This window comes from Macaca mulatta, chromosome 7 (assembly GCF_049350105.2).
Source record: "Macaca mulatta isolate MMU2019108-1 chromosome 7, T2T-MMU8v2.0, whole genome shotgun sequence".
NCBI classification, from domain to species: domain Eukaryota; kingdom Metazoa; phylum Chordata; class Mammalia; order Primates; family Cercopithecidae; genus Macaca; species Macaca mulatta.
In genome coordinates this window covers 141623105-141649744 of record NC_133412.1, presented here as the reverse complement: position 1 = coordinate 141649744, position 26640 = coordinate 141623105, and the positions used below count along the sequence as shown (strand labels likewise).

Genomic DNA, 26640 nt, shown 5'->3' with positions numbered 1-26640 from the left:
TGTATTTAAAGAAAAAATTAATACAAAAAAAAAAAAAAAGGGCCAGGCGTGGTGGCATGCACCTGTAATCCCAGCTACTTGGGAGACTGAGGCAGAAGAATTGCTTGGACCTGGGAGGCGGAGGTTGCAGTGAGCTGAGATTGTGCCGCTGCACTCTGGCTTGGGCAACAAGAGCGAAACTCCATCTCAAAAAATAAATAAATAAAATAAAAATAAAGGAAAAATTTATCTGAAAACCCAGATTTCTGGCTTCCCTTGTAAAATCAGACGTTCTGGCAACATGAGGCAAGCATCCCACAAGATAACAATTGGCTGGAGCTGAGATTGTGAAAGAGAAATTTTTCATGACAGTTTGTTAAAGGCTTTAAGTAAGACTTTATTCAAGAAGGAACACTGCAATGGCGTTTTGCAGCCGTAGAGAGAGATGGGCTCAACCCCGAATACAACAAGGAAAAGTGGTAATTTATAGCCAAAGAGCAGGGTGAATGTCAGTGGATGAAAAATTACTAAGAAGAAACACCAAGGCTAGGGGGATTCTGGCTAAGCTGACATGGCAGGATTCTTACTGAAGGCAGGCAAGGGTGATAGGATATTAGAGGTGGGGGCTGAGGAATATGATTAGGTACCGAGGGTGATCAAATACCAAGGGTGGGGAATTTTCACTCAATTGACTTAGCAGGATTCTTGCTAAAACTGGACTAAGCAAGCCAAGGATAGAGCCCAAGATTGGGGCCTAGTCAGAAAGACGACTCAGAGGAGCCTGACTCAAGTTTGGTCAAAATGAGAGTCTTTGTTAGTAACTGCTGCCCATTTAAATACGGTAGGCTCTCTCTAATCTGTCAGTCCCTACAACCGCCTATTATTGCACCTGGCCTCTTTTTGCAACTCTTTTTACCTGTCTAGCATGGACATTTGAGTTTGTAACCCCTGTACTATTTAAAAAAAAAAAAAAGACAAACCCTAAAGAAACAGAATGTAATTTCTGTCCTGGTGCCATCAACACACTGCCAAAGTCATTTATTCATTCATTTGTCTTTCCATGTAATAACCATCCATTCATGCATCCATCCATCCACCTTTTCATTCTATCTCATGCACCATCCCTACCTAGCTTAGCAATTCTCAAACTGCACAGTCATACTTGAATTTCTTGGCCAGTATCTACTTTTTTCCCAATCAGATAAGAAGGGCAAGATCAGAGGATAAGGGATGTTCTGTGAGGAAAACAGTTATGGTAGGTGTTGAGCTGTGTCCCCTCAAAATTCATATGTGAAGTGCTAACCTCCAATGAGATTGTATTTGGAGATAGGGCCTTTAAAAGAAGGTAATTAATGGCCAGGCATGGTGGCTCACACCTGTAATCCAGCACTTTGGGAGGCCCAGTTGGGGAGATTACCTGTGGTCAGGAGTTCAAGGCCAGCCTGGCTAACATGGCGAAGCCCCATCTCTACTAAAAATACTAAAATTAGCCAGGTGTGGTGGCACGTGCTTGTAGTCCCAGCTACTCGTAAGGCTAAGGCAGGAGAATTGCTTGAACCTGGGAGGTGAAGACTACAGTGAGTCAAGATTATGCCACTGCACTCCAGCCTGGGCAACAGAGCGAGACTTATCTCAAAAAAAAGGTAATGAATTGCACATCATGATCAGCAACCGAAAATAAAATAAAAGGATGTAATTAAGGTTAAACAAGGTCATAAATACGACCTAGCCTCATGGTGACCTCAAACCAAAAAACATACAATGGACATACAGAAAATAAGAAAATAAGAAGCAAGAAGATAAGGTTCTAATCCAATAGAACTAGTGTCTTTATAAGAAGTGGATGAGATACTAGGAGCTCACACACAGAGAACAAGCCATGTGAGGACACAAAGAGATGATGTCCACGTGCAAGCCAAGGGGAGAGGTCTCCAGAGAAATCAAACCTGCTGGAGCCTGGATCGTGGACTTCCAGCCTCCAGAACTGTGAGAAAATACATTTCTGATCTTTAAGCCATGCAGTCTGTGGTATTCTCTATGCAGCCTGAGCAGACCAATATAGCAAGGAACTAGTGTCCATGTGCCCTCTGCCTTTTCAATCCCTCTCACCCTCCCCACTTTCCCTGAACAGGCAGTCACCCAACATCCAAGGCCATGTGAATAGGTACTAAGAGAAGGTGTTGGTAATCCCAGTTAAGAAGGTCTATGGTTTCTCCAGTGCTGTGACCACACCATCAGGATGGGCTTTGAGGGTGGGAAAGGGATGGGGAGATGCCACTAAAGAATTCTACCAGCGAGATGAACTCAGGCCATCTCACTAAACCCTGTGTGCTTGAAATGGGGAGTTGATGCTTAAAGTTTACAGATTTGGAGTTGAGGTGTGGGCATGAAAAATATTAGCAAAACCCAAAGTGGCTTAAGGAGCCCTGAGAGGTATAGGTTCATCCAGCTAGTTGGTTGGGTTTAGCAAGCAGTTTTTGTCTGGAGATCCTGAGTCCAGCTTAAACAGTGATGGTCAGAATAATCACTTGCAAAATTTGCTTCATTTTAAGCTTTCCTCCGGCTTTTCACCAGGTGTTCTAGTTAGAGAGGCTTATGTTATTGACACAAAGATAGGTGGTTGTTGATTAACTCCGGAGGGGCATAGAGAACTGGGAGAAAGCCAAACTGGCTTCTGCTTCATCTTTGTATCAACTTTCAAGCTGTTAGATTGGTAATGACTGTGGGGTTTGGACGACGGTGTTGGGATGAGAGGCTGGACAAACCCCATATAGGTTTCTGGGCCCCAGAGGACAGCCAATAGCAATAGACTTAAACCTCTGATTCTAAATAGAATGGGCAGAGATCTGGAGGTGCTCTGGAGGAACGGAGGAACTGACTAGAATCCCACAGTAGCAGATTTGCAAACACTATCATAGGCTCCTAGGGAAATGTTCCAGTTTTAGTCACTAGATAAAAGTGTCAGTCACAGGACAAAGTTTGACCATGATTTAATCACCTTTGACATACTCGGAGCTCAGGAAAGGGCAAGGAAACACAGACATTTAGACTAGCCTCTCCTTCACTCCTAGACTCATGTCCACTAAAAATAATACGGGCAGACTGAAATTTGAATGCAGATGGTTTGGGTTTGGCTTTTAGCCATCTGATGAGTTACAAAGGTAATGGTATCTCATGAATAAATGGTAAAGCATCCTGTCACAATTCAATCTTCCCCCTAATGCTCTGGTTGATGCATGAATTCATAAAAAGCACAATTTCTCTGACTCATGTGAAATAGGGCAAAACCACACATGACTAGTCTTCCAAAAACAATCATGAAGATTTGTGAATAACTTCCAATAAAGAGCTTTGGGCACTGAGAATACAGTTGGCAAAAACTTGATCCAAACCGAGTCCTTCACTTGTGTTCTAAAATCTTAGTTTGAAAGTTATTTGGGACTTCTTAGTCAAGAATCTGGGCTTCACAAGACCTGGGGGTAGGGGCTGCAGAAAGACAAGGATCAGGGATAGGGACAAGGGATCCTTGCAGGGGACAGAGAAGAGGGAATATCTTCCCACTTGCTTGGTCAGGGTTCCCCAAAGGAAGTTCCTCTTGCTTCTGCTGATGCTGTTTTTTGGGAAAAGGAAGTAACTCCAAAGACTGGTGGAAGGAGGAAAGGTAGCTGGGTCCCATGGTGGGAACACAATTTTCTTTAGCTGAGAGAGGGATTTTATTTCCATTCCTCTTTTCATTACACACCTTCCCCAATCTTCTTTATATTCTTAAATAAATCTCAACAGCTCTTCCTTCTCACTCACTAGTCCTATACTTCTGTGACTGGGCACTTCAGCAGGGGAGAAGTAAGATCCTGGAGTCAGGAGCTGGAGGTAAGCAATAATAGGAAATGCCTAGGCTGTGAGGGTGTAAGCGGACCAGGTATACAGTTATGAGCAAGAAGCAAGAGGGAATGGGTATGCTTGCAGCAGTCCAGTTAGAGGGTATAAAGCATGCCCTGGAGTTCATCACTGTCTTGCCCTCCCACAGCCCCTCTACCAAAAGATGCCCCACCCATACCTCCTGCTGCTTGGGCAGCCATGTTTTCAGTGGCTTCCTTAGCCAACAAGGGTTTGGTTAGCTAGTGACCAGTGATGTTGTCTGAGACAAAACACTAAGATAAGCCCGAGCAATCAAATTGTCTCTTCAGAATTTTAACCAAGGAAAACAGCCAATGGAAACTGAAGTTGAAGGGCTAAGGGGTAGGGAGAAACACAAGGGTGAGCCATGTGCAAATTGAAGTTTTGAGTAAATAGAACTCTAGTATGCAGGACAAATCTGCTGGGAGAGTGACAGTAGCCCTGGGCAGACATGTAGAGAAAAGCGGAGACCCCAGGATAATGAATTCCCAGGGCTGCCTCCCCTCCAGAAGGCTTTCCAATTCTGTACCACCTATATCCTTAACAGTATGTGTCCCCTTTTGCCGGAGATAATTGAGACTCTTCTTCCCAATGAAAAGAGCCCAACTGTAACTAAAAGTTTGTACAAGTTCCAAGTAGGTAGGCTGAAAACTGAATTATTATCTGAAGAGATTTGCTTTAGGGAGAGTGAGTCGGCTGGCTCTCAGCAAACATAGCCTACCACCACAGCTTACTTGGAAGCAGCCTGTGTACTTGAGATTAGGTTTTAGGCAGGAAATAGTGTGACCTAATTTCTCCTTTGTTCTTATCATGTCAGGGTACGCCAAGTCTATGTTTGAGACCTGAAGAAAGGAAGTCTTGGCATCTACAAAATATTGGTTTGGTCCGAAAAAGTTAAATCCCTTTTAAGTCACCAAAATCCAGGTCCACAAATCTCTCTGAGGAAAGCTTTAAAACCATGACTTTTTCATTGGTTGAAAGGAGCAAAGAGGTGTGGTGGTCATGTTGATTCACCAACAAGAGCTGATGAATCATTGTTATCTCCCATTTCAAGGCTCAGGAGGGCTAAACTGGAAGGAAAACCAAAAGCAGCTCTTGTCAATATGAGACCTCCCTCATCTCTTATGTCCTCAGCTTTAGAAATGCCCCTAGGCAAGGCTGCCATCAGCACTTGACTGAAAACACATGGAGGCAGCTGATTCCGAGCATGAATTCATTATTGAAAGAATAATAAGGGAAAGTTTCTCTCTCTTGCAGCGAGAGCTGCTTTCTGGAAAATCACAGGGCTTTGAAGGAACGTGCATCATGTCTAGTAAAAAGCGGCAGAATGGAAATGGAAGGGCACATTTCCAAAAGTCTTTTCACACAAGGCATGATGGTCTGCGGTCGCTCAAAACTAGTTGTTCTATCTATCAGGCCATGGCTCCCTTGAACCCACTATCCCTTCCCAGAGTTACTTGCGTCTGAAAGTTCTAGAGGAAAAGTACCAGAGTTAACTGGTCTTTCCTGGCTACCCCTCTATTTCAAAAGGTCACCTGTGGACTAAAATAGGCTGCAAAACTGTTTGGTCTTCCTTAACACTACCCCATACATCTTTGATGTACGCCAGGTAATCGGAGGGAAAGGTATATATAAGCATGAATATGGAAGAAGGAAACATTTGCAAGCCCACTGGGTATAGCTGTGCATGCCAAACATTACAGGTGTTCACCAATATCCAGTTCCCCTTTCCTTCAGAACATGGAGGAAGTGGTACCTTCCTGCCTCTTAGAAGTTAGGAGTGGCTGCATGGCTGCATGGCCAGGAGAGTAGAAGGAATGTATATCATTTTTTGAGGGAAGGACTTAATTATCAGTGCTCAATCTCTCTCTCTTTCTTTCTTACTTTCTTCTCTCTCTCCCCCTATCCACCTCTCCCTTCCCCTACTGTGGCAACTGTGGCAGTGCATGTTAATACTGAAATGCAATATTCAGTCACACATGGAGGAGAGCTTGTCTGGAGAGTCTCAGACATGCATGGATTTTGCAAGTCACTGAGATTTGGGGGGACTGTTTGATAGGCAACAAAACCAAACGTGTCCTGACTTCTGTCTAGTGATTTGTTGGTTTCCTCTCTTAGCAGATCTATTTGGAGTTTTGGAAAACATGTGTTCTCTCTGAACCCTGCCCTCACTGAAATTCAGAAGTAGGCAGTGTGTTTTCTCTCACACTTAGGACGTTTGGCTGAGAAGTGTGATGAGTGCCTTCCCTCCATTTGTGCAAAAGAAGCCTCTTTGAATTCTGGAGTGGAATGAAGAAAGTCCTTTCACAGCCACAGGATAAAAGTGATGGTGATGATATTGAAAATAAAACTTGGAAAAAATGACCCTTCCAAATGTTTCCAAGACCAGTTTTTAGGCTACAATCAGATATTTTGCACTTCTCCTTGCCTTCACTCACTTTTCTCCCATTACCTAATCCTTATCCTCCCTTTCCAGAATTCTCATTTGGCAATCCTGGTTTTGCTGGACAAACTTTTACAACCCTGTCTCTGAGCGGTCATTTTGCTTTGTTCACAACCCACAACCTAAAAGACATTATACACAGAGTTCAAGGCTCTCTGGGTTAATCCAAAATGTTCAATTCACCCTGTAGGCTGACAGGGACCACACATTTCTGAATCTTCATCAGGACTGCAATACCTTAACAGAATAGCCAGAAGGCTAGCAGGATTAGGGAGACAAAGTTGAACTTTGATACACACACACACACACACACACACACACACACACCCCTAAAATATCTCTGAATTGCATCATTACTTTTACTTTCAGTAAAAGTAATTAATGATACAAGATGCCACACTAGCATCTCATAGGTGGTACTAGCTTGGCAGATTATCAGTCTGTGGGGAAGAATGCTACCTGTGTCCTTTCTTGTGAACATTTCCTGGGGCAACTTTCCTGTGCATGTCTTCTGATCATTAAAAATGACAGGAGAAGGCAGTGATGGAGCCTCTGCTATATTCTAAGCATCACTGCCCAGAGTAAAAGATCAAACTACTAGCATTGTTCCTGGTGATTCTTTTATTTAGAAAATATTCACAAGTTCTTTACTATTGTGTGTGTAGTATTGTGCTGAGTACTTTAGTGAACTGAGGATGAATGAGTTATGAATAGAAATATTACATGGGCAAGGGATGAGAGAGAAAAGAGAGTAGAACTGCCTGAGTTCAAATCCACATTTCATCCTTTCCAGTGACAGACTGAACCTCTCTTGCTTCAGTTCCTCATCTGTAGAGAAGGAATAATACAAAATTCTACCTTGTAAGAGTCCTAGAAGCATTAGAGAAGATTGTGTATGTAAAGTGTGTGTCAGACACACAGCAAGTGCTCCGTATCAGAGGCAGTGCTTAGGTCCTGTCCCTGCAGCATGGTTTGTGGTGAAGGCCTGCAGGGCCTTGGGCAGGAGAGTACTGTATTGATTTGTCAAACACTGGGTATAGGGCACTCTCTTAGTGTTTCTTGGGGTCAAAAAGGTAGTTTCAAGGAGGAGCCACTTAATTTTTGACATTTGGGATTAGGATATGTCTTCCTCTTGCTTTTTTTCAGACACTTGTGAGTGATCCATTTTAATGTGTGAACAGTTTAGCTTTTTTTTTTTTTCTTGGCAGACAATGGAAGTGAAGAGAGAACAAATTAGGAGCTGCAGAGAACAGACAGCATCTTGCTCAATGTAAGGGAGGAAAAGTAATATATTTTCCTCACCCATCTCAAGGTTCGTGGCTGAGAGCACTATAACAAAACACAGATTAACAAAACATACACATTTACTTTTTTCTTCTTTTAAACTGAAAGTACCTACTAAGTGACTCAACCAAAACCAAAGAGCCTTTTATGACTTCACCATGGATTAAGAAGGGGTTCTTAAAAGAGAGTGCAGCCCTCCCAAATCCAGAACCACCCCCAAAGAGAGTCAAAAGAAAGATACAAACAAACTCCCCAAGAGCTGGCAATAGTTGGCAGGATAGCTGGAAATAGGGTGCAACCCACATTTCTGTCCAGCCATATTCTTGAGTTCCCTCCCCTGAAGTTGGTTGGGGAACTCAAGACAGCTTGTATGCCCCAACAGGGAGAAAATCAAACCAAGTTATCAGGACAGAAATTGAGACAAACAAGGAAAGAGACAGCAGTCCCTGGGAGGGAAAGGATCAATATCAAATGAGTATCTTAAAGGCAGATTTAGCCAGGGAGTCACAATATAGACATGTTTTGTTTTGTTTTTTTCTCCTGCTAATCTGAATTTGGGAAGGAATGGACAAGGAGAAATTTTTCTCTCTTGACCAAGCACTACAGACAGAGATCTGGAAGAGCTGAGTTTGATAAGAATTCTTACTTTTCCAGCTTTTTGTCAGTTGCCCCAGGATCTCATTTGCAAGATCCAGAATGAGTGGGGTATCTCAGTCGCCCCATATTGGGCACCAGAAACTGCACAGGAGAAAAAGTAATATCTTTTCCTTACCCATTGCAAGGTTCATGGCCAAGGCCCCCATGACAAAAGACAAATTTACAAGAGAAGGCCGGGCTCACACCTGTAATCCCAGCACTTTGGGAGGCCAAGCGGGCAGATCTCCTGAGGACAGGAGTTCGAGACCAGCCTGGCCAACATGGTGAAACTCTGTCTCTACTAAAAAAAGTACAAAAGTTAGCTGCGCATGGTGGCACATGCCTGTAATCCTGGCTACATGGGAGGCTGAGGCAGGAGAATTGCTTGAACCTGGGAGGCAGAGGTTACAGTAGGCCAAGATCACGCCACTGCACTCCAACCTGGGCGACAGAGCGAGACTCCATCTCAAACAACAACAACAACAACAACAAGATTTACAAGAGAAAAGCATAAAAATTTATTTAATATAAGTTTTATGTGATATGAGAACCTTTAGAAATGAAGACCTGGCTGGGCATGGTGGCTCATGCCTGTAATCCCAGCACTTTGGGAGGCTGAGCTGGGAAGGTGGCTTGAGCCTGGAGGATCACTTAAGCCCAGGAGTTCAAGACCAGCCTGGGCAACACAGTGGAGACCCTGTCTCTACAAAAAATAAAAAATTAGCCAGGTGTGGTGATGCCACCCATCTGTGGTCCCAGCTACTTGGGAGGCTGAGGTTGGAGTATCACTTGAGCCTGGGAGGTTGAGGCTGCAGTAAGCTGTGATTGCACTGCTGTACTCCAGACTGGGAGACAGAGTGAGACTCTGGAAAACAAACAAACAAAAACAAAAAACAAAACAAAACAAAAAAACCCGCCCCCAAACCAGGGAAATCTGTGTATTTTCATACTTAAGTTTGATGAAGAGTAGATAGTCATGCAGAAGTATGATTGGAGGACTAAAGAGTATGATCTAATGGGAATAAACTGGGGGAAATTGAGCAAGGCCTGTTTGTTCAGATTATTCTCTGTCCCCGTGTCTTCAGAGATAAGAATATTCCTTTCTTCTGGGTAGAGAGTGAACACTTTAGGAATGAACATTTTACAACCTGCTTCAGGAGAGGAGGGGCGAGGGGAAGGTGAAAATGGCCTTCCTGCTTCTGCTATTTTTTCAAGGCCAACGTGCCGGAGTTTGGAGTAGTGTACCCTGAACCCCACCTCCAACTTCTCAAATAATCCCTTGATGTTCGAAATTAACCAATTCATGTCATAAGAATCCATAGGAAATGTACGTTTCCTGATTAAATGCGAAAACTCACCTTGGTTTTCACCAACATTCTATTGAACATCCTAAGTTCTCAAAATGTACCTCACTCAGAGGGTCACACACATAGTCACAGCCTGGGACATCTGCCTGTTCTGCCTTTTCCAGGTCTACCCAAATTCTTCTTGCCTTCCAATGCTTGGCACACCAATACCTTCCCTGATTCACTCCAGCTGAATAAGATGCTCTTCCCATTGCCCTTGCTGCCCCGGGCTTGGATGTGATTCTGCTTTATATTATAGTTAATAGTTTGTAAATCTTTTCCCATTCCTTGGAGTACATTTTTGGAGGGCAGGCACACATTGAGCTTTGTTTTCAAGCTTCACCTGAATACTTGGTATGCGCTCAACAAATCCTGAGTGCTTAAAGGACTCAGTCATTCTTCATCATTCTTCATCAATCTGTACCTACTTGGTGCACAGCACTCTGCTGGGCACTCATAGGAGACATGAAATAGGAGGAGACTTGATTCTAGCCCTCAATGCACTAAAAATATCTGATGGAGGAGCAGGTACAACATGATTCTACAGAGGATAGCTTGAGGTCAATAACAACCTGGGTAAGCAAGGCCAAAGGCTGGAAAGATTTAATGCCTGGCTTTGAAGGGGCTAAAGACCCCAGACTTGCCCTGAACCCAGCCTGATACTTCAATCAGAGCCTCATGGCAGTAGGAACGTGTAGGCTGGGTGTTCTACTGGAAACGACTAAATTATCCTACGGGTCACCAATTGATTTATTTGCTAATTGACTGGCCCAGCTTTGGGCTTTAAATCTAAAGAAATCATTTCATCCTTTATTAAATACTGCATGAGTCTCACTCTTTGTTCTGCAGGGCTATACACAATATACCAATGAAACTTGAATTTACACTACAATAGTTATGCCACTAATGACCTTCAAATGCCACTAATACCATACATGCTCCACTTCTCGGCTGGATCTGAACCTGTCAGTGAATTCTGAGCCCATCGACCTCCCTCTGACACAGAGTCGACCCCCGTGCCCATGCCCGCCCCCAACCTCCCACATCATTCCATGATTTCATTTCTGAATTGGTTACCATTTGGAGACCCCAATTCCTTTACACCTACTCTTTTTATTTGGTAGACAATACTTTATTCGGAAATGTTCGCTCCTGTAATTACAAATCTTGTTAGTCATCCTCCTCCTCTCCCCAGGGGGATTGTGGGCTTTAATTAATTAATGTGGTTAAACCGCTTTGAGGTGCCTGGTTGAAAGGTGCTATATAAGTGCAAATTATTATTATGGCTGTTGACATCCCATGGCGGCAAAGCCCTCAGCCCTACACATCTAGAGACCTGAACAAAGGCTTCTTCATCTTCACCTTCCCTGCTAGGTCTGAAATCGCTAGCTCAATGGTTTAGGAGCAAATCTGTTACCATCTCAACAGCAATCAACTAATTAATCCCCATTATGTCAGCTTCCGTTTCCTTCTTCCAAGCAGTACGGTCCTGTTTTATTTCACAAATCACACCCCCATCAACTCTAGACAAAGGTCACAGTATCCCTATGGCCTCTGTTGGCCTAAAGGAAAAAAAAAAAAAAAGAGAGAGAGAGAAAGTAAGTTTGAAAAAAAAAAAAAAATGTTACGAAATGCACTAACTTCTCACCAGCAACCTAATTGGAACTTTCCTCCAACAGCGGTCCTCTTCCATACCTATCACCCACAGAGCCACTGGCCTCGCAAACCAGAGACCCAGAAACACAGCAGAAGGGTGGGTTAGGGTCCTGCAGCCCTGGCTTGACTAAGGATAGCTATAGACAAAAGGGGAGTGTCACTGCGCTGGGCGGGAAGAGGTAATCCACAGAAGCAAGCACCCCTCTTCAGCTTTCTCTATGACCCCCAAGTTTCCCCTGAGAAAGCCAGCTGCCGTCTGTAGCCAGGAAGCCCTCACAAAGGCAGGGGAGCATGATTTAGATGTTTTGTGCTATACCTAGCACACCACAGCCCTTAACAAATGCCCAATACTTCCACTATGATGGTAGCCATTGAAAGCAGCCCTGTAGGGGAGACTTGGCCTCGCATAGGGACGCTGCTGACCAAAACCCTCCTTACAAGGTTGTGCCTCAGACCCTTTGTTCGAGTGGATGTGGGTAAGCCTCAGGGGGTCATGTCTTCATCTGCCTTCATTTATCCTCCCTATTGAAGGGCTCCTTCAGGACATTGGTCAGTCTCTGTGGGAAATGATTTGGAGAGCAACAAAAGAACTTGGGCTCTTTGGGGGGCCTTCAGAATTCAGTAAACATCTGGACATGGAAGGCCAGGTTCTCAAGCAGTCTAGCTGGGGAGATGTCAAAAGAGAGAAAGAGCTGTGTCTGCAATGCAAGCCCTTAGTTCTGTGGCGACATTTGTTGTAGAAAGACACAGACACCCCAGTAGGTAGATAGGAAGATTTTTCAAAAGCTCCTCTATTTGTTGGGTTTTGTGAGTTCAGTGCACTGTTTGTCAGTTCTCATGGCATGTGTGAGGAAACAGAAGTTTCGCATGGCTGGCGAGGGGCATGTGATGGGTGTTCTGACTCTGTGTGCACTATGAATAACCCAAGGTTGCATAAGCCTGTCCTGGTAGTCACTGTTAAGCTGTTTGTTATCCTTGAAGTTTCTGAAGCCCTCATGGGTCAAGATGACTTATTGGATTCTCACCCACGAGCACATTTTAATTGACAAAAAAATTAAGTACTAAGTGGCGAAGTGATTTACACTTCATCGGTGAAATTCAGGATCTGAACTCTTGACTCTCAACGTTCCCTTTATTGTTGAGTCAATCCATTTAGAACACATTAGTCAGCATGATTCAACATTCACCACTAATCAGCATTAGTGATGGAACTAATCAGCATTCCCCAGTGTCCCTGAATCTATCCTCAAATAGCAAAAGAAATTGGCTTCTGTCAAGAGACAATGTAATGTGGTTTTTGTCAGCATTCACAAGCTGAAGTCCAGTCCCAGTCCCACGTACTCTCAGGAACCTTCCTCAGTCATCCCAGTTGGAATGAGTCTACCTCCTTTATCCTTCTATATTCCACTGTTTGAACCTTGGTAATAGGTATCACAGTTTGCTTTTGATTAAACTTATTTAACTACATCTCTCCTAACTAGATTCTGGGCTACTAAAAGGAAGGGACCTTTTTTTTTCAGCCTTATATCCCTTGACCCTGAGCACCATGCTTTGTGAACAATAGATGCTCAACAAATATTTGCTGAACTGAACTCACTGAAATGCAGCTTAAATCATATTCCAGAAAGAACATGAAGTTCTTTGGAAGAGACTTTCAAAGAAAATCAACAACCTGAATTGATTTAACATATTTTGGTACTCTTACCTGGCCATTTTTGTAAATGCAAATTGTTAACTCTGCAAAGATAGCCAAGTGGCTTCCAGGTTCTAAAAGAGGAATGTAAATCCAGTCTAACTACAGTCCAGGCCTTGGAATAAAGTTTTTCTCTATAATGTTATTCCAACTAACATTTTGTTTCATATTTTTTAAAAAAGTAGAGACAGGAAAAAACATTTTGGAAAAAAAAAGTGTTTGGTCTATGAGTTTGGATCCAAGTTCATGCCCTGCCTTGTGCTATAAGCAATAGTAGCTCTCACTGAAGTTTCTTTCTTGCATACTGCATAAAAGCAAAACACATACCAAAATTCCTTCCTGGAGGTTCTGTTTTAGGTGGGCAGAACAAGATTTTTGGGTGCTGACCCTTGGTGAAGTGATACCCTTTCTCTTCTACTTTAGAGTCTGGAACCAAAGCAGGTCCGGATGGCACTTTTTAATACATACAATATTTAGGCTGCATTTTAAGAGTATAACTCTATTATGCAACAAGCCCAGCCCTTAAGTCTGTACTATTGCACCTAATCTCTGCAACTGGGCTCCTCAGAAAGGGCTGCGTCACCGAATATTCATTTTCTTTTCTTTTCTCATGATAACAGAACTCCCAAAATTTAGCTGGGTATATGGCCACCCAGATTAATGGCTACATTTTTAGCCTTTCTGATCATATATTTACAGACTGGCCAACATCATATAAACAGAAATAATGTGTATAACTTCTGGTTAATGTCCCAAGGGAAGGGGGATGCTTTCCCTCCCACCATCATTCTCTATCTCATGCACATCCTGCTACTGGGATGGAGGGCATGATGCTGAACCATTCTTGACCATGGTAATGGCAACATCCTAGGTGTGACAGAGCAAAAAGCCAATGGTCTGGACTCTTGGATAGACATGTAGAGCTGAGCTGCCATGCCAGCTCTGGACTACACTCCTCCTCAGCACGACATGAGGAAGTAGTACATCTCTATCATGTATACCACTGTTAGTTTAGGTTATAGTTACACCTGGCCAAACTTATAATTGAACTGCACTCAGGGACTTTGTTGAAGGATTATTATATCAGTATGACCAATCCATTTTAGCTTAGAATTTCCAGATTCAAATTTCAGGACAGGCCTGAAAGTATCTCAACAGAGGCTCATCAAGCCTGAGAGGTAAGTTGCCACAGGGGCTGCCATGATGGAAGATGAGAGAGCCCAAACCCACTTCCGATTTTCCAAAATCTTAGGAGCCCAGGCTGAGGGCTTAGAAAGGGCTACAAACCCAGTTTTGAGGCAGTGAACATTACTTTACCTTTCTGGAACTCAGTTCCCTCAAGTGAGAATCAGGGTGATGGATGAGATTAAAAGCTCGCTTTCTGGGAAGTATTCCATAGTTAACTTTAGGGAAATGAAGACTTTTTTTAAGAGAGAGAGACGGGGTTTTGCTCTGTCACTCAGGCTAGAGTGCAGCACATCCCTAAAGAAGGCATGAGAAGACTGCCTGTGGAAAGATGACAACAAACTTATGATTATACGAGGCTGCAGAGAAATTGGTCCACTATCTCCAGAACGAGTGTACGCTGGTAAAAGTCTTTGGAGAGCAATTTGGGAAAATACAGTAAAAATGAAAACGTGCAGACACTCTGACCAGCCATTTCGTTTTTTATATATACCTAGTGAAACCCTCATACCTAAATATCAAGAAACACGTAATAAAACTGTTAAGAATAATCAAAATTTCCATAAGTAGGGGAGTGGGTAACATGTGGTATATTCACACACTGAATAGATGTGGATATCTAAGGTGAAAGAGCAGGACCTGTGTATCACGTGGCCTGTGTATCATGTGACCTGTGTATCACGTGGCTATATTACAAAAACAATGTTAAGCAACAAAAGCAAGTTGTGAAATCCTGTACAATAAGCCATTTATGCAAATTTCAGAATGCACTCAAAATCAGTCGTTATACTATGTGTGGATTCACACATATGTAGAAACATTTTTAAGGATGGAGAGGAAAGATGTAGACCGAACTCCGGAGAGTTTTCACTTTTGTGGAGGAATGTGGGATGAGGAGGGAATGGACCAGGAATAGGTACAAAGGAGTCCTAAAGTTTGTCAAGTTTCATTCCTGTAATTAAAAAAAAAAAAATCTGAAACAAATGGGACAAAATTTTAGTATTTGTTTATTTGGGGTGTTAGATTCACCTGTTTTCTTTTATGATTTTCTGTGCTGTTCTGTATTTAAAATACTTTTTCATATATTATAAAATATTTCCAAATATTGTAAAATCTCTCTTCAAGGCTAACTGCCAGAAAAAAAAAAGTGAACAAAGCAGAGAGCCTGTATGAGAAGATGTCACGGAGGGAGGGGGTGTAAAGTGAATGTGGACAGGGGAGAAGAGAACTGAGCAGATAGGAGTCCTTCCTCTCCTTTCTCATCTCCCGGGGAGGCCCCACACTAACAGGCAGGCAGAAGCAGCAAAGGTCAGCGCCTTGGCCTAGACAAACTTTCTGAGGCTGCAGTGGCACCGGGCAGACTGGGGACAATGTGGCCGGTCTGCTCTGCCTTCTTCTCCATGACCTCTGGGAGAGGAGTTCACTCTCTTTGCTCCATTGAGTTCCAGGGCTCTTTGCCCAGGCTCCCACAAGAATGCCAGGCTGTGCCAGGTGCAGAGGTGGTATTTACCATGCAGACACCTCTGTACCTGGATGGAAATAAATTGAGAATCTTCTGGGTCACTTTGAGTCCAGCAGCATAAAACATTTTGATAGGTTACTGATTCACACTGAAATCGGATGAACTCAGGGGGTGGTATTTGGGGGGAAATTTTTTTCAATAAATCATCCAGTTGGCTCAGTGACTGAAAAAACAGGGTGGGAAAACTTAACGCAAGTTTGTGACAAGGGAACAAACAGAAGAGATTAATGCCTTTCCTGATACGTTTCAAAAGGTGATCAAACCGTTCTTGATTGCAAAAGCAAATCAAGAAAGATGAGGCACATAGCTTTTCAGCTCTAAAAAGGATCACTGTTTTGTTTTCTGTTTTCTTCTGCCACCCTATGCCAAGTGGTTGGAGATATGGGAAACTAATTTCATTTCCAGCACTTTCTCTGGACCTGTCTCACGGTGCCCTGGTCTCCCCAGCTCCCACTCCACGGTTTATGCTGCTCATTTAAACCTACACGGATAGACAACAGCGTCAGGATCCAAATTCAACCTGTCATACCTGACTTTGATTTTGCAAAAATGGTATAAAAAACACGCTTCTGTCTTACTGGGGAACTAAGCCACTATCTTCTGTCCTGTTCCAAACAACCTGGCTTTTCTTTTACAAATCCTCCCCAGATCCCTGTGGAAAGGAGTAAAGGGGAGGCTGTGCTACATCAACCCTTCATTCCCCTGGGCCTCCCCTTCCTTAGGTTCTGTTTCCCCAAGTCTGCAGGTGTTTGTGCCTATGAGCCCCTGAAAACTAGGAGGGCTCCCAGAGAGCTGGGACCTGGGTTTTCCTCTAGGCCTCCTGCAGTGCCAGCGACACAGCCCAGCTGCTTTCAATGACAGAATCTTTATTCCTGGCCTTGAGTCCCAGCTGTGTTCTGGGTGGCACAACATTTGAGGCTTGCCAGGGGAACAAAGGACATGACCAGAGGAGACGTGCGTCAGCCTGGAGTTCACTGTAAACTCCCTTTCCTTGCTGCTGCCAGGTGCTTCTGTGGGCACACACCATTAAAGCTGATTCCCAGAACCAACTCCTGCTCTTCCCTCTCCGCTAGGCCCCAGCACACCTGAGCATCACTCTAAGAAGCTAGCCAAACCGCTAAGCTTTTTCACTTGGCAGGCACTGAGACTTGCATGGTGAACTCTGGGGACCAAAGGAAAAATGGATTCATGAGATCCCCTCCTACCTCTGCCTTTCCCACTTCATTGCACAGAGAGGCTCAACTCTCTGCCTGGGATCTAGCCCCCTCTCAGAGTCCAAACCCTCAGGAAACTGGTGGCTGTGAGCTCCCTTTCCTTTGGGGCCTAAGTATTTCCAGTATCCAGGGCCCAGCATCCAGAGGCCAGGATCCCAGACAAACGCTGGACAGACAAAGAAGATGCAAACAGGATGGTATTACCATGTTAATGGCCTGAGTTGAGGCCTCCTGAAGATGCTGGGAGGAGGGGGGTTCTTTCATTTACTTTTTCTTTCTTTCTTTTTCTTCTTCTTCTTTTTGCAAAAAGAGAATAGTTCCGCTTTCTATTTTACTACAACAATAGCATGGACCGGCTCCTTCAAGTGTTTCAAAAAGCAGCCTGAGAAATCTCTAACCAGCCCCTCAGTCTCTCCAGCCTGCCGCTTTATTGTCCTTCCCAGTGAACAAAGGGGAGGAAAGGGTAGAAGGCCCCCAGTTGCTGACTGTTCTCAGCATCCTAATCCTTGAGAACCGGTGAGGGAAATGGCCTGTGGAGCTGGTAAATCGAATTCTGCCCTCACCTTTTATTCCCTCCCTCTGCTTGGCACTCAGGAGTTCTTCAGGTATTACAAAATCTCCTGGATAGCAGGCCAGTAGGCATCTTGGGGCTTGCTAAGGGATAAAAGGCACCGAGGGATCATTCCCTACCCCTACAGGTAGCCAGTGTGGTGGGCTTGTTTCCACCATCCAGGCGGCTCTATTGAAGACCGAATGTCAGCCACAGTGGCTGGCGGTCTCCCTTCTAGTTGGCAGCACAGGAGTTGCCCTGTCTGTCTCTAAGTCCCTGGACATAGGCTGCATATCCCACCCAGAGCTCCAGGTGCCAACCTCCACACCAACTCGGGGCTCACCTGCTGGTGCAACTCCTCATGGAAGGAAAGCTACTTGGCCTTGACTGATGGTAACTTTCCAAGTTTTCCACCCAGGGACCAAGGGTTTCTTTGCTTTAAACCTGGGGAATCGTGCAGGTGTCTTTTAGTTCAGTCATCTGGTAAGAAGGGGGAAAAATTAGCTTTGATGATGCAGTATGTGGCGATCTCAAGGGTACAACTGGGCTGAGCTAAGGGAATGATGAGTACATCCTTGCCTAGGAGGATCGGACAAAGCTGATATGACAAGGCTGTTGGAGATGCTGCAGGCTGGTTACAACAATCCATGTAAGAAAAACGTTTTATGCTGCGGCCCCCACAGAAACCCATAGTGTGCGCACATTCACAAACACACACTCACACAAGAAATATTTTATGAAATGATACAATATGTGTGATATAATCTGGTATTTTTTCTTCTCTCTTTCTTCTGTCTTCTCTCTCTCTCGGTTTTCAAATGCCGGTTGTGATTCATCAGTTTCACTTCATGACCCACCAATGGGTTGCGACAGTTTTCAAAGCCTTGAATCAAGGTTAATGTTTTCATTTTCCAGCTGACAAAATCAAGGCCCAGATATTTTCTCAAGATCATAACAAAGCTGAAAGCAAAATCCAAAGGTTCTTTCTAATAAAGGAGGGACCTGCATTTTCTGGGGACCCACATTTTTTGTTTTCCCAAAGTCTTTGGGAGCACACAGCAAGAAGGCGGGGCGTGTCAAGAGGTTTGTTTTCAGGGGCATTGCTGGTAAAAGCAGAGGTGTTCCACTGCTTCTGGGAAACCTCAGAGAGGGATGTGTAGCTTGGGGGAGTGGGAGAGAGAAAACAACTTAGAAAGCACCCAGGTGAGGTTCTAAGGTCTCCCAACCAAGCATTTTACTTATTGGTTGTTGTTCTTGAATCATAAGACATTTTCCTGAATTTTTATCTTTCCTAGACACAGCTCCAGGTCAGCCTCCTTTAGTGATCCACTTTCTCCCCTGTTTTCCAACTTTTTGGAAAAGTCATTCCTTGCAGTTTTTTTTTTTAACCTCTACCAATTCATTGTATTTCCAGGCTCTACTTTGTCTAAATAACTTTCTCTTCCCTCTTAAAATCATGATCTTAGCAATGAGCATTAGAGAGGCAACTCAGTGACTCTTGTTCTCACAAATATTATCCCAAAAGTTATCCAAATTTGACCCGGCTTAGAAATGCTATTTAACAAAATGCCTAGTGATCAGGGTGCATGTATCACATCAAGGCTCTTCATACAGGTCATCTGAGCAGAACAAACTCTTTTCCTCCTGAAATTATCTTGTAGTCTTCCATAGAATTTCTTGAAATCTTCATCTAAATTTGCTACTTACTATACTTCTAATCTTTTAAGAAAGCCTCTAAAAATGAAGAGCTGAATGCCACCCTGTGTACTGGGTAAATAAAAGTCCAGCTTTCTGATTGCTTATTAGTTATACACCCTTAGAGAGTATGTAACAAAGAGGCCTGCTGTTTGCTTTGCTTAATCTGGTCTTAAAATCTCTGCTCTTTTGTCAGAAAACACTATTTGCAATTGTAAAAAAAAATATTTACCAAGGAACTTGGATAGCATAAGTCAAAGGCTAAGAGCCAAAGGTTGTAGTTCTCACCCCAAATTTCGTGGACCTGAGAGTCCCCGCTGTGGAGCTCAGCTGCACCAAACAAACATGCTGCTTTGTGAGTCCATTAAGAAGCAGACATTTTAGAAGGGGAAGGAAAGGGAAGGCTGCAGCCTGTTCCTTAGTTAGAAGCATGAACTCCCCAGCCTGCCCCACATAATCCTTGCTAGGTCTTTGTAATGCAATGTATCTCCATGGGGAAATTACAGGGACTGCCCTGTTTCACAAACCTGGGAAAAATACTTAACTTATAAATGCTTCAGGGCAGGCCTTCTCCCATGGACAGCAGTGACAATATGCTCCTCTGGGGTGAGGCCAGATATTCACTTAAGCATCTCTGTGGGTGGGGTCTCCTGCCCAACAGCGGGGGACAGATGTGTATCCTGAGCACTTCTGTGTGGATCCTTCCTCATCCGCAAAGCAGTTTTGGACATCTGATCTTGTGGGCTGACTCTTCTAACAGTGCTTGAATTTACCCCTTTATGTTAATTATTTTCTGGAAAGACCTGCATTCCGGTGCCTTTCCTAACCACTGGCGTATCTAGCATCTAGAAATGAACCGCCATTGTAGATCAGTGAGTTCCAGGACATGGCCTCAGGGTGCTCTACCCTAAGCAAGAACTCAGCTCCTTCTAAGTCCCGGGCTCATGTCACAAGGTGCAGGTCCTAAAGGTCTGGTCCCCAGCAGGAAGACCATGTCAGGACAGGACAGGAAAAGGAAACAGGATAACCAGAAGGAGTCAGGGAAGTAGGGCTCATGGAGTCATGATATTGTGCCCCAGAGGCTGCCAACCCAGACGGTTCTTCAGCTTGTTAAGCAAGAGGGCTCTGGTGCAGCATTGGCTCCTCACCTCCCTGCTGGTGTCAGAATAATTGCCCACTTCATGCCATAGGATCTGCAAAGAGGAATGGGGTGGTAGCAATTCCGAGCTTTCTTGGTTTGATCCTCATGTTTTGATTGTCTCATTCTGTTAGGAAATTCTGTAGGTCTCCTTCAGCCCTACCTCAATCTTCTCTGTCAAATTCTTGCCACAACTGCTGATCTCTTGCTCTCATTAGGGTAAATATCACTGGCCAATGCATCTTGGCTTTTGATTCTGTCTAGAGCTAGCTTCTATCAGAACCATAGCAGTAATTACCACTAGCAATGGGCAGCACTGAGCATAATCAGCTGAAAGAAATGGCTTAATCCAAGGATCTTACCTTGAAGAACCAGGCCTTCCTCCTTGATGGTGTAGACAAATGAGGTGAAGGGAGCCAGAGGGGACTTGGCAATAAGAATCTGCACATAAAGCACATTTTTCTAGGATTAGTCAAAGGATCAGGGATGGGCCTCTATTCAGTCCCCTTCCCACTTTGAGACAAAGTGGTAACATAGGACTATAAGTCACAAGGCTTATTTAAAAAAAAAAAATTTTATAACCCAATGTTTAAATGAGTGCTACCCTTTCAAAGTGGTCACCTTAAAAGGTTATACACTTATCCCAACTATTCTACCATCAATTGCCATATTCCTGAATCAATTCTTCTGGAAATAAGTCTCATTATTTTATAACATCCCCTTCCCACTTTGAGACAAAGTGGTAACATAGGATTATAAGTAACAAGCCTTATTAAAAAAGAATTTTTATAACCCAATATTTAAATGAGTGTTATCCTTTCAAAGTGGTCACCTTAAAAGGCTGTACATTTATTCCAACTATTCTGCCATCAAAAGCCATATTCTTGAATCAATTCTTCTAGAAATAAGCCTCATTATTTTATAACACATGCTTAAATAGCTACCTTTCTGCCTAAAAATAAACCTAGCTTGATTCTTTAATTTTATTTATAAACTTAGCCGTTTTACTAAAAAAATTCAAAGGTACCTTTAAAAGATTTACTATCACTGCAAATATTCAAAATAACTTGTGAAAGGCAAAGCAATTGAAGGTTTCTTTGTTGGCTCTGGTCCTTCACCAAATCCTTTACTACGTGACTACATTTTCTCTTACTTAAGGTGTACAGCATTTCCCATGGCCCTTGATTGTGGGTTTGGGCATACGACTTGCCAGGTGGCATGACACAGGTTGTGCCAGTTCCCAGCCGAGGCCTCAAAAAGCCTCAAGTATTTCTAGTTGTTCTCTTAACATTTGTGCCATCGTCAGAGAAAAGTATGTCCATGCTAGTCTGTTATCTCAGAAGGAAGGCAATAGATATCTGAAACAGAGCTGGCCAGGAAGGCTAGGCTAAAGAGTTGACCCCCAGGAGACCTACAGATACACAAATTAAATATCTCTGCATGCCTTTGAGATTTTGGTGGTGGAGTCATGAAGCATTAGTACAGCAAGAGTTAACTGATATACCAGCCAAAATATCAAAACATGTTTTCAGCAATGGCATTTTCCTAAGACAACACTTATTTTAAAGGAGATGGCTATCTGGTCATTTAAAAGATCAGTATCGTTAAGCCATTATCACATCTCATATGGTTTACAGAACCTCTAATAATTGGTGGATTATTTTATTACAGTATTTCTACTGAAGGAAGATTAACATCAGTTTCCTGTTTTACAAATTAAAAAAAAATTATCAGAAACAGGGACAGTTTGAACCCTGAACTGTATAGGTAATCAGGGAGGCAAGAGAGAAAGAAGAAACTATTTCAAATAATCAAAAGGCTTATATATAATACCTTGGCCTATCTCAATTCAACAAATATTTGCTGTCAAGTATGAGAAGTGGTGGAAAAATGTGACGGAAAGATCACAGGTTTTAGTCATGGGCTTGGAATCTAGCTCTTCCACTCATCGGCTAGGAGCTTATGGCAGAGCCTACAATTTTCCTCTAGTAGCCATTCCCCCTCTTCCCTTTACTAAATAACTCCCCAAGTTTCCACATTTCTCTGCTTCTTTTGCAAGTAGGTGTGGCTATGTGACCAAGCCTTTACTAGCAGAATGTGAGTACAAATGACAGGTAGAACCTCTGGATTATGTTTTCATAAGAAAACTGCGTGCTCTTCACTTTCCCTTTCACCCTTCCCAAGGCAGGAACCAGATCCAAGCAAATGGGTGTGGACAACACTGTGGGGATGACAAGGCAGGATGAGAGAGGGAAGCTGGGTGGCTTCAGAGAGCATCAGTGTCTCCCACTTGGGGTCACCAGTCGTCTCAGGGCAGAGCAACTTGTCTCAACCACTGTATTTTTATCTTTGTTACTACAGTGCAGCCTGAACTCTAACCAAAACTGTGACTCTGGACAACCTAAATTTGTTAAGTCTCAGTTTCCTCACATGTAAAATGTTGATAAAAACACCTTCCCAAGTGGGATTGTTATGAGGATTAAATTAAGTATGCAAAATACCTGTCACTGTGTCAAACACAAAATAAATTCATAATAAATAATAGGAACATTTCCAACTAACCCATCACACATGGTTCCCTTAACCCTCACTCACCAAACAACAATATATCAGTTGGCTTCTACCAGAAGAAAGTCTCCAGTTGAATCGCAGTAATTTTTACAAATGTTCTAAAGTTATCTAGATAAACTAGTTAATCATTCTCAGAACCAATGAGAAGAAAGTAAAGGTGGGCATTTATACTTTCATGTCAAAAATACCTCATTTGAAGATTAAGGGGGATCCCTTTCTGCCTGAGATAGTTTGGAGATGGTTCAATGTGAATTTATTTTATTTTTTATTTTTTTGAGACGGAGTCTAGCTCTGTTGCCTATGCTGGAGTGCAGTGGCACAATCTCGGCTCACTGCAAGCTCTGCCTCCCGGGTTCATACCATTCTCCTGCCTCAGCCTCCCGAGTAGCTGGGACTACAGGCGCCCACCACCACACCCAGCTGATTTTTTTGTGTTTTTAGTGGAGACGGGGTTTCACCGTGTTAGCCAGGATGGTCTCGATCTCCTGACCTCGTGATCCACCTGCCTTGGCCTCCCAAAGTGCTGGGATTACAGGCGCGAGCCATCGTGCCCAGCCCGGTTCAATGTGAATTTTAAGGATACCCCTTAGAATGGGAATGGCATGGTAGAAGAAAAGATGGTGGTTCTCGATTTTAATGTGGGTTTGCATCACCTGTGGGTCCTGTTGACCTACACATTCTGATTCTGTACGTTTTGAGTGGAGCCTGAGAGAGTCTACATTTCTAACAGGCTCCCAAGAGATGCTGATGCTGTGGTTCACAGACCACATTTTGAGTAGCCAGGTTCTAGGCAATTAGCCTGATTGAAAAGTCTAAGATGGAGAAGCAAGAGATGGGAGATGTAGGGCCAGTTAGGAGGCGATGCCAATAATTCAGTGATGAGATGATAAGGGCCTAAACTATAGCTGTGTCAGAAAGAGTAGGAAAAAAGGAAATGGATAAGATAAATGTAAATCCTTTAGATCCAAACAGCAGTAAAAATAAACTAAACATATAAAAAATCTCAGATCTTTGTTGTCTGTATGTAGCAACTAGACATGAAACCAAAAGGGTGTAAATAGCAATAAATAAAGAATCATGCTATATTTTAAAAAATAATACCATTTTTATATTATGCACTGCAGAAGCTGAGACCCACAAAAAAAGAATGTAATATTCCAATGTGACACAAGAATGGCATCTAAGCCTAAGCCTTCCAACTCTGTGGTGCTAACTCCACCTTCTAATAGCCAGTCTATGAACAAGCCCTGAACCCCAGCCAAAAGGATCTCACACCTGGAGGGACCTCCCTGCCGGAAATCAAAGAGTTTGGACAGGTCACTGATTAACACACTGTCCTTCTGGAGCAGGATTTAAAATGAGTCATCAAAAGTATGATCTGTGTGCAGTTAGAAAAAGGAAGTGATAAGTTATGTCAGATGAATTCCATTTCCTTTCTTTGGAAAAGAACTTCCAGATTGATAGATCAGAGGGCTACCACCAACACAAAATATCTGATTTCAGCAAAAAACGTGACAAACTCTCGATAGCCTTCTGGATAAAGTGAAGATAAGTTGAGCTGGGTGCTAATACCATTAAGTGGACTTATGAGTGACCAAAAGGTCAGTAGTAACCTGGTGAGGGGCAGCAACCTCTAGTAGATTGTACTGAATTCTAGCTTGGTCTTACTGATTTGAATGATATTGCTGATGTATTCAAATACACCCATACAACAAATATGAAATCCAGCAGGGAATAGAACTTACAAAAACTGCTCCTCTAATAGAGCTTACATTCTAAAGAAAGATAAGAAGTACAAAATAAATAAATAAAAATGTTATGTTTGATGAGTATCCATGCAATGGATGAAAAGAGCAGATAAAGAATATAGGAAGTATATTGGATTGGAGGTGGGGGCACCAATTTTGGATGAGATCTCACTGAAGAAGTGATATTTGGACTTGTGAATCATGTAACTAAACCCACTGATGAGATGCTGAACTGATGGGAAGGTAACAGAAGATTTAGAGAAATATTAAGAGAAAGAGTTCATATATTAGATTAGATAATCATGATATCAAAACAAATCTCAATTTGGTTAGAATGTTGGAACAAATCCTACACATTGATTGGAATGCAATTTTATTGAACTAAATGAAAGGCCTTGTCCTTGAGAACAGAGCACCAATGATTCATTATGGAACAGGCAAAAGGAAATTCAGCATCCAGAAAATGGAATGTTGGTTAACTATAGTTCAATATTAGTCAGCTGTGAGATGTAATTCTCAAAAATCTAGCATGTTCTCAGGTTACATCAATGGAGATATAGTATGTAGAACAAGGGAGGTGATAGTCCTGCTCTCCTCCTCACCCAGCAAACCATGCCTGATGCAATGTGTTTGGATTGGGGCCCAAATTCCGAAAGAAAAAATGACAAACAAGAAGGTGGCTGGAGGTCCAAAGCAATCCATGACCACAAACATGTCAATGCAAACATCATGGTAAGAGGACTGGAGTGAAGATGCATATTGCTTTTACTATGAGTTTTCTAACCTGAAGATTCTGTAATATTATATGCTAGTATTATATACTAGTATATACTATGAGATGGATATTGCTTTTGAGTTTTCTAACCTGAAGATTCTGTTGTATTATATACTAGTGAGGGGAAGTGTAAATTAGCTTTCTAGCCCAATATATTTCAGGAAAAAAAGTGATGCTTGCCATGTATCTTTGTGGATACATACAGATTCCTCCCTATTTTTGATCCAAATTAATGCCCCATGACCCTTCTGCCATTCAAACTATAAACTATCCTCTTCTAAAGCAGACAACCCCCAGCAGATAATTTAGGTTGTGCTGGTTCAGATGTTCAGCCATTCTATAAATCTGGGGAGTTCTAATCATTGTCTGACTTAGGCAGTTTTCAAGTATCATTCTATCTTCTTCAATACATGATACCCTGCAGGGAGGCCTAGCTACTTAGTAAAACAACAGGGCCCTACTGAAAAATTCTGATCACACTCAAACCTGTGTGCAATGTGTGAAGGCTGGCTTTGGAAGTCTGAGGGTTCACAGAAATATATAACTGAGCAAGAATGAGTGTAGACATATGTGGCTCAGAAAGCCTGGGGCTCCATGTGGTAGGTATGTGGTATGTGGGCGGTTAATCCCATCTCCCACAAATAGCCAAATTGTTTCTTCTTGAGTATTTCCTTCATATCAGACCAGCTCAGCTTTAACTGCACTGGAACAAATACACTTTCTCCTCTCTTTACCTATCCTTGCAAGGTAAGGGATCCCCCATATTTTAAAATTCTCTGGAGGGGTCGGGCCTGTAATCTCAGCACTTTGGGAGGTTGAGGCAGGAGGACTGCTTGAGGTCAGGAGTTTGAGACCAGCCTGGGCAACATAGTGAGACTCTGTTTCGATTAATTGATCCAACTATCCACCAATTCTTTGGAGGAACATTTAAGGTATATCAAATATGTACTAGGTGCTGGATCCCCAATCCCACTACCATCTGGAAACAATTTTGGTTATGTGTACCATCCACCCACCCATCCATGCACTTTTTCAATCCACAAATATTTACTGGGCTCTTTTCTTTGTGCTCGGCACTGTTCTAGGTGCAGGGGATAGAGCAGGGAACAAGACAGAGAGGTCCCTGATCTTATGGAACTGACATTCTGGTGGCAGAAGACAGACAATACAGGGAAGCCGTTGGGCTTTTTCCACTGTGACATTCTACTATGTGCTCCTCACTCTAGGGCATTCAATCCATCCAGCAACAAACATTTATTGAGTACCACACTCTGGGCCAGGCGGATTCAATTTACACTCTGTAAATCT

General features: G+C 43.0%; 1 protein-coding gene across 20 annotated transcripts in view; it reads right to left on the bottom strand.

Annotated features, from left to right (window-relative positions):
• The window catches only part of RAD51B (RAD51 paralog B), an 851179-nt gene that overhangs the window by 199049 nt on the left and 625490 nt on the right, over nt 1-26640 (bottom strand). For 16 of the 20 annotated variants that reach the window (XR_013396379.1, XR_013396380.1, XR_001446310.3 and 13 more), the window contains one exon: nt 20601-20679. Coding sequence is in view for 15 of the 20 variants with exons in the window: in XM_077941277.1 (XP_077797403.1) it covers nt 20601-20679 (79 nt within the window). In the remaining 5 variants the exon portion in view is untranslated. Of the gene's footprint in view, nt 1-10703; nt 11148-17174; nt 18321-20600; nt 20680-26640 lie in introns of those variants that run through there. The other 4 variants (XM_077941279.1, XM_077941282.1, XM_077941283.1 and 1 more) reach the window with 4 other exon arrangements.